The following is a 9244-nucleotide window of genomic DNA, read 5'->3' on the forward strand; positions in this document are numbered from 1 at the left end:
GTGTGCTGTTCCGCGACGAAAACAAGCTTGAGCAACGGCGTAGTCGAACGGTGCACACTCGGTAAGTAATCCTACAATTTTTTGTTTATAGCATAGTTTATGCCTCCCTTCAATGGTCGAGCCGTGTTGCCAGCTAAAACATGCAAAAATTTAACAAAAATAATATTAAAGTAACCAAGACATAGCCAAATATTGTAGTGCCACATCACTAGCGAACATTTGAAATTTGCCAACTAGAACGGTCGGTTAACCGATGTGATGGTTAATCGGGGGTCGGATAATCGATTTCCTACTGTATTGTTTTCTTTCATAAAACTGTGCATAGTTTTTAAATATTTGTTACTCTTATTTTCTTCTAAAGTCACATATTTATTTCCTTTCATGTTTGAATTTGAGAAGGTGTAGTCTAATTTTAATTAGTATAAAAAATAATAATAATGAAAAAATCAGATAATTTTATTTGAATAGAGTAGAGTCTCAGAAAATCAACTGTTGGTAACTCAACATTCTGTACACTCGTGTTATTCTAAAGAAAAAATACATATTATCTAATTTTTACCTCTATAACTTAACACTAGGATCAGATAAGTTATCATTCTTCACTAGTGAAACTTGATAATAGCATAAATTCCATGTGTTAACAAAGAATACAGTTAAATATCTTGTATGAATATGAATAAATAAAATATGTTCTTCATATTCACATTTCAAAATTGATATAAAAATGAATTTTTATTAGTTACAGAAAAACTTACATTTTTCCCAGATCTTCAATATATTGCATACATATTTTTTGTAAGGTGCAAAATGTAGATGACATTTGGGATGATCTTTCTTTCAACATGATTCCATGAGAAGTGAGAAGTTCTTTCACCCATGTCAAATAAAATTCAATATGTTTTGTTTTATCCAAATGATCAGCAAGAAAGTTTAATAATCTTTCAACATATATATGAGGCATGTATTTAGCTATGACTTCCACTATAAAAATAACAATAGAAAAATTTTAAAACTAATGTACAGTAATATTAAGAAATAAAATAATAAACTTACTGACCATTATTCACAGGAATAGTTTCCATAACTTCAATTATTATTGAAGGTTTATTCAATCGAAGTGCATTTATAAAGGCATCAGAAAAATTTTCTTCTTGTAACAATTGTCGTATTGAGGAAGGGGTAATATCTTCTTCAAGGTTAAATGGTTCAAATACAAGAGTACAATCAAGAGAATATATCAAAAGACCCTCTGTTGTAGTAGCTGCCCATGAACGACCTAAAAATATAATTTAAATATTATTATAAAATCTTTTTTCTGTTTTAAAATTAACTTTTTGACACAACTTGCTAATTATAAATTATAAAATTAATTTCTTATTTTATAATATATAAAGATTACAGCAAGAAAGAAATATTCAATTACTCTGTTCCTTTTTAAAATATTGACTCAAATTTTAAAATTTCCAGTTAAAGCATGCTTTGGAATAAACTACTAAATTTCATTATTTTTAAAATTTAATTGTATCTTAACATATTATCTTTTGACTAGATGAGAACTTAAAATTTGAATCATAGTTCTAATTAGAAAGAAATGACCAGAATATGAAATAAAAATGAAAAAAAATTTCAAAAAGATTCAATCTCTTTTAATCAAAAATAATAATTCTTGCAAATTTATGAAGATTAATTTAATAAGATTTTTGAGTTAAGTCATTTCTATCATTTTCAATATTTATGAACAACTAATACCATTTAAATACACTCCATTTTCTTACAATAAATAAAATAAAAATTACTTTAGTGTTGAAGCCTTAATAATTTTAAATAAATTGATATCATCATCATCATTAAATACAAGACTATACAGCAAAAGTCATCATCATCATTAAATATAAGACTATACAACAAAAGTTGCACAGGAACTTCATGTACTTTTATTATAGCAATTATCAAAGCTATAACTATTTGTAAAAATCTAGATTGTGTGAAAATATTATATCAAAATCAAAAAAATTTATTAGAAGTATTTACATTCTATGAAACTATAAAAATGATAAACAATGGAACACAGTTTATATCTCTAGAGATAATAAATGAAAAATATGTATTCTTATAATAAAAACTTAAATCAAGATGCACCACAAGATGACAAAACTAATTTCTTTAATAACAAAGTTACAAAATCACAGCTTTTGATGAGTATTTTAATATTTATTATAATAAAATATAAAGTAAAAGAAAAGCTAATACTACTAGTATCTTAACGACATATTAGTCAATAGTTGAATAGACATAATTCATGTTCCTGATTAATAGAAATAAATTTCAAAATGATTTTCATCTATTCAAGACTCAAGTGCCATTGCTAACAGGCAGTATATTGCTTTCTATAATTTTTTATATTTTAGAATATCCATCAAGAACAGTTAAGCAATTTGTACAGTATAAGTTCCATATTTACACAAGTTACATACATACTGTTTATTATTTGCAAATCATTTTTCATATTCACAAATTAAGATTTGCTTATTAGCAAAAAGATTAACAAAAATAATAACTGCTAATTGGTATTGTTAACTATTAGACTGCATTATTGGATACAATCTTGTATTTTTTGCATTATTTTAACTTGTCTACTTAAACAAATTATAAACATTATATTTTATATTGATATGCATTATAAATGTCAGCATCATGTTTTACTTGCAGATTTTACTTTAAAATAGATATAACCATATTGGTTTCTCGTGGCACCAACTGGGACAACTCCAGCACCTATCACCTGTAATTCCCACTATGTCATTCAGCTGGCTATCACTATACTCCATCAATCCTTTTCTCTCAGAAACTTCTAAATTAATTACTAAATATTGATGTAATTATAACGTCAACAAAATGTGGGGAAACAGAATATTTGAGACAGAAAACTGCATTAAGCATCAGAAATAATAACTCTGTCAATAATTATAATTTTGTCAAGATGAGAGAGCCTAACAGTTTCAAGAATTCTAATACAATGCTGGTGGGAGCACAAGCTTCCAGGACCATCCATGCTATAAAGTCTATGAAACAGTGTTACCTACAAGTAATGTCTGGCCCAAAATGGAGAACAAATACCGTTCAGCATTTGTTCTCCATAAGGGCAGCTGAGTTATAAATAACTGGCTCTAGGCATATAAGCATACTCACTTCTGAAGAAAAAACAAAATGATCAAAAAATAAAGGAAGGTTCTATTACATTTCTAATCTCTATCTCTATTTATTTATTTTTTTTCATGGTGTGTTTATGAAGAAAATGCAAACAACCATAGCTGCTGTATTTTCTCCCTAAAAATGATGTAGTTTATCTTCAAAGATCATCACATTCTTTGATGTTCTGCCATTAATCTTCTTGTTCACATAACATTGTTGCTACGTATGGATTAATAGTTATGGAAGTGAAGATTGGATAGAGGTTCAGGTAGTGTAACTGGCAATGCATCTGCAGGGAAAGCAGAAGTTGCAGGTTTGAGTCATGCTTCAGGCTAATTATAATTACATCTATAATGATTACTAATGGGAGAAAAAATAAAACAGGCAATCGTTCTTTTACATTTCCTAATGCATATGGGTTAAGAAAAATCTTTTCAACAACAGAATCAAATAAGTTCAGTATACAACAGTGTGTTATGTAATATTTTTATTTTTGTTTTAGCAATTTTCTGTGTGCTATATGCCAATGCAGATTACATGCTGGAAAATATAGTATTCAAATTTTATCCATCTTTGATTTCTTTGCAGATTATAAAATTCAAAACTTTACCAGTTGGAGAAAACTGAATTCCTGAAACTTTTATTTCTGGTTTAAATGCTCTTGCAGCCATATCTCCTTTTCTTACACCTGGAAGACTTATTGCAAGATTTGATTCGTCATCTCTTTCTTCTATCAGAGCCTTATTTCCAAATTCTGTCATCTTTCTTTGACTGATAAAAGACTAATTTAACAGAAAAATATGAAGTTAAGGGACTAAATAAATAAACAAAAACTTATAAATAGTTTATAATACTTACTTCAATGCCATCAAAAGAATGGTTACCAGTTATTTCAAATTTTTTAAATAAAATCTGTTCCTTAACATGATATATACAAACATTTTTAGATTTTCCAGCAGCCAATAAATAATCACCATCACTTGTATAACATAAAGTTGTAAAAAAACTAAAATATTAAAAACAAATTAATAAATTTCTGTAAAACAGTTATAAGTAGTGGTTCCTAAAGTTAATTAAACTCAGAAAGCATAAAAATCATAAATATTTTAAAATCTGATTCTCTCATATTTATTCAATATCTTTAGTTTGTATTTTTGTATCAACTGAAAAATTAAATAGTATGTCATTTTATTACATAATAATAAAATAAAATACAGTACTTTACACAACACAAATTTACATGAAATATACTATTAAATATAACAACATTATACAAATTTAATGTTTACTTCTTTGGTTCAATACTTACGCTGCTGCTTGTAATTTTTTTGCTGTAATGAAATCAGAATCCTTGCGGCCAACCTCTAAATCTCTACTGTCAATACTACCAACTTGAGTATTGGATTCAGTATTAAAAAATGAAATTTGACCATTAATTGTTGCTGCAGCAAACTCTTGGCCATCTGGTCTAAATTCAACAGCTAAAACTAACAAAAGAAAAAAATGTTAGAGTAAATTTATTAAGATTTTACTAGTTGAATTAAATTAAATTGAAAAATATAATGTTATTTTATATTTTCATGTAGACAGACACATCAATATATCTTTACTTCTAAAATCAATTATTCAACTAAATTTTTTTTTTAATTCTTGTAAATAACATTGAATTTATTATTAANAAATAAATAAATAAAATTAAATTAAAAAATCTGTCGGTTTTGTTTACACGTTTATTGGGCCGCATGCGGCCCGCGGGCTGGACACCCCTGTTCTAGAGTATTATTTATGATCTCCTCTTCAACAGACGACTTCATTTTCATATGTCTCTTGCCTATTTTTTTTTTAACCACTCTTTTTAAACTATTCTCAGCGCCCTTCTCAGACACTTGATCCTGCGACATTGCCAAAAGATGTAGTGCGTCAAGTAGGAAAATTCTTTTAGCAATAGTGGTCATTCAGTTCGTGTTAGATTAACATCTAGTTTCTAAAATTTTTGTATACGTTTCACTTCTGTAGTAGGCTATACCTATTAAACTAGATATGATTTCTTGGTCGCATGACTGAATCAGTGATGTATTCGCAGAAATATTATTTTAATGATATTATTAACACATGGATGTGCTGTACAATTGTCTACAGTACCAAGAAAATAATCCTTCGTTTTAAAGTTTATTTGAACAGTAATCCACTTGTAAATATAGTTAAATATTTTACACCCTTAAAACATCTACAATTTTTACCTTTTCCAATTACTAAGTCTTATTTCTGGCCTTGCATATTAACGTAACAAAATTCTTACAATATGGTTCCTTCAGCACTTTCATGTTTAAACATACAGGCTCTAAGATCAGGCATTGAGCGAAAATAAAATGATGTTTCGTTTGTCCTCGGTAAACATTTAGCAATAATTTTTGACAAAGAAATAGAACTTTTCCTCTCATCATCTACACACAATGTTCTCTCGTTTTCTTTACTGGTACAATCATCCATCGGTTTCAATAAAATCTTTCTTTCCCATATTTTTAACAAATTCTTCTTTATGACCATCAGTTAACCCGAGCATTTTTCACAAGCATCATTAAACTTCAAAGCTAATTCAACTTCCCTATTCTTTCCGATTCGATTTCTCTTGCGAATCAGGTTTTCATATGTTTCTGTTGACATTTCCATATTCACTGTTTTTCTATTTTTTTTAACCGTAAAACAGCATTGTGCTGATTCATTTTATCAACTTATCACAACATTCTAAAATTTCAAGTTCATCTTTGACAGAGGAATAAACTTATTTGCTACTTCCATTACGCAAGAGTTATACAAAACAGTACTGTACTGTACTGTACTTAAATTAAGCGGTAATGATGACCACATTTTTCAACAACAGCAAAGAACTAGCATATACATGAAGTATTGAGTGCCAAAAAACCGAAATTTAAACTACAATACTGAATAGTCAATGCCATAACTAGGCAAGTGCAGTCAGTGGACATGCACAGGGCCATACATGAACGTACTAAGATGCGGGTTATAAAAATGATCAGTATATGTTTTTATTTTCAGATTTTAAATTTTGTCGCCGTAGGAACCGATTCCATAACGTTTTTGGTTTAAGTTAAAAAGTAACCGACCATTTCTCTCTTATTTTTCTCCTAAAAGAAAGAAAGGCCAAAAATAACATCTTGCACAGGACACACATAAATCTAGTTACAGTACTAATACAGCATTGAATGTAAGATTATAACGAAAGTTTAACATATGCATATGACAGTAAAAACACCTTATATCAATGTTTTCCAAACTGTGGGGCGCGCATCTTTTATCAAATTATCATTTTTCAATACAAAAAAAAAGTCAAATCTATGTCAGAAAAATGAACTAGCAAAACGGTTATACCTAATTCACAACCCTCATCCGAACGACTCGGGTAAGAATGCAAAAGGCCCACCAGTGGCCAATCGATCTTCGTTCCCTGAGCACTGGGAGTCGGTCGTGGGTTCGCGCCTCATCAGGACGGGCTGACCACATGGAGTTTTCCGGGTTTTCTCTACGTCTGTAACACTTGAATAAGGCCAGTTACCCTTAAAAGACCTCCCAGAAGGTGTTTCCTCTAGGTAGATCGACCAAGTGTTGCGTTGCCATAACTTAATAAACAAACAAACAAGAATGCTAGAAATCCATCCAAACTCTTACTGAAACGTCTCGACAAGAGTTGAGCTCCGGCGAACAATATATTCTATTTAATTAATTAATAAGGTATACTGTATGCCATTAAATAAATTATAAGGACAATGTTTATGAAATTAAATTGTTACGAAAATTAAAGGAGCGCAACAATCTTTTTTTTTTGAAAAAGAGGGGGAGGAGATACAGAAAGTTTGGAAACCACTGCCTTATATGATTGGATGATTTAACGTAAACCAACCAAATGTGCTGTTTTTATTGCAATGACATGGTTTGTTATTATCAACTGTGTGAGTAGCCTGCCATTAACCTTTTTAAGTAAATTTTAACCCATCTATAACGAACATAATAATAATAATTATTAGACAGAATTAGATAACCCAACCAATAGGGTATAACATTAATTTAGGGTATTAATTTACAGTCGCGGGCAAAAAGTGTTGTTTATTATATTAATAATTATTATTATAATTAAATTTATGATTACAATAAGCGAAACGTTTGAAATTTATTCAGTGTGTTTTGGGATGTATTGATCTTGCTGATATTAGACAATTGATAACAATATCCACGATTACAATAAGTGGTACCTACTGTAATACAGCATAATACAAGTAAATACTGTAGTTATTGATATCATCATAATGCCGAGCTTCAATTTTTAATTTAAAACATATACTTTCCACCTCAAATTAGTAGAGTCTCGCCCCTGTACTGTATATCATACTTTTCCTGTTAAAACAGTGTTATGCTGGTCATCTAACTTTTCAGGGAAAAATTTTTGAATTGAGGTAACGTGACTTCCGGCTAGCATCAGAAGTTCGTATATATCAACAGTTAATCGGGGCCTCCTGTTGTAATATTTCCATATCTGGTTTCGGCTTTCATCTATGTAACTCCCTTCTCGAGATTAAGGAAAGACAGACGGACGACAGCGGGAATTTATAGGTCTGCAAATTTTTCAAATTGTAGCTCAATAAAATGTAGGCCTACTACACATTCTAATACAGTATAATTATATTTTATAAAATTTATTTTTATGTTATATATAAATAATTTATAGAATTTTCATTTATATTATTAAGTAAATAATAAATATATAAATAATACCTAACAATAAAAGTTAAACTTTACAAAAGATGAAAAATTTATTTTCATAACAAATTATTTAAAATACATATTGATTAATTAACAATGTGAATATTTTACAATAATTTTCAAATATTGAAAACTAAGTTTGGTCAAGACAATTCCATATCTGACATATTTTCTGCTAAGTTATCATTTACATTTTCCTTTAATGCCGATTGTTTCTCATGAAGACATCCCATAGATATTATATATTCTAATGAATATGTGTTGTAATCGCATCTAGAATAAAAAATTTTAAAAAATCAGCATAATTTAACAACCTGTTAATATATTTTGTCAAATAAATGAATAAATAATTTGTGCAATTATATAAGTTAATGTTTTAGTATAAAATAATATATATTTCCTTTAATATTTTTCACAGTTTTCAAAATATTTCTGTCTTCTATTAGTTGAAATCTCAAAATGCAAGATTGAGATTAGAAACATACTGCTATTGTGTCATTTAAATTTAAATTATAAGACTAAATCAATAGTAAAAATTAGAAAAATTTATCATCATCAAAAAGTAAAAAAATGTTACAAATAATGTATACATAAAAAAACATTTTTTAATTCACTTGTAAATATGCATTAAATTTTTAAGTTTTTACTTATCAGTTTAACATCCATGAATGATGGATTTTATCAGTAATTAATTAACGTTTATATAGAATAATATCAATTAAATTTCATTTCATGTAATATAGTTTTCTAATAAAGTATATTTACTTAGTTTTTCTATGAAATATAACAAATATATAGAAAATCTCAACAAGGTCATGTACTGTAAATCTGCTAAAAACAACTATAAAACTGTCTTAATTATTTATCAAATAAACACAAAATAACATTTATGTTCCTATCAAGTTTGTAATCATAGTGATTAATTGAATGTTTACTGATAAACATTAGGTTATTCAAATACAGTAGAACCTCGATTATCCGGACTAATTGGGGATGAAGGTAGTCCGGATAAGGAAAAATCCGGATAATCGAAACAAATACTTTAATTTGTCTTTTCATGATAATACAACACGTTTTCTTTTCGATGGCATATAGGTAATATTAAAAGTAAATACTGTATTTAAATCGTGATCAAATTTTCAAGAAACAAACGTTCGTATCGAATTTGGACTACTACTGACCAACGCTAACAGACTACCTATTGTTTAAAAGGCCCTCTGGTGGCGCAAGAAGACGGATTTTATAAAATAAAAAGCAGTTGAAACTGCATTTTTAT

At 28.4% G+C, this 9244-nt stretch overlaps 1 protein-coding gene across 1 annotated transcript in view; it reads right to left on the reverse strand.

Moving 5' to 3' along the window:
* The window catches only part of LOC111617825 (periodic tryptophan protein 2 homolog), a 57341-nt gene that overhangs the window by 16541 nt on the left and 31556 nt on the right, over positions 1 to 9244 (reverse strand). Inside the window, exons 13-18 of the mRNA XM_023359136.1 lie at positions 4502 to 4679; positions 4051 to 4198; positions 3803 to 3974; positions 1058 to 1276; positions 756 to 981; positions 576 to 661 (exon numbers count right to left, since the gene is read on the reverse strand). Coding sequence (XP_023214904.1) covers positions 576 to 661; positions 756 to 981; positions 1058 to 1276; positions 3803 to 3974; positions 4051 to 4198; positions 4502 to 4679 — 1029 coding nt within the window. The remainder of the gene's footprint in view (positions 1 to 575; positions 662 to 755; positions 982 to 1057; positions 1277 to 3802; positions 3975 to 4050; positions 4199 to 4501; positions 4680 to 9244) is intronic.

Source organism: Centruroides sculpturatus, unplaced genomic scaffold (genome assembly GCF_000671375.1).
Source record: "Centruroides sculpturatus isolate CEXI.00-Female unplaced genomic scaffold, Cexi_2.0 scaffold104, whole genome shotgun sequence".
Taxonomy (NCBI): domain Eukaryota; kingdom Metazoa; phylum Arthropoda; class Arachnida; order Scorpiones; family Buthidae; genus Centruroides; species Centruroides sculpturatus.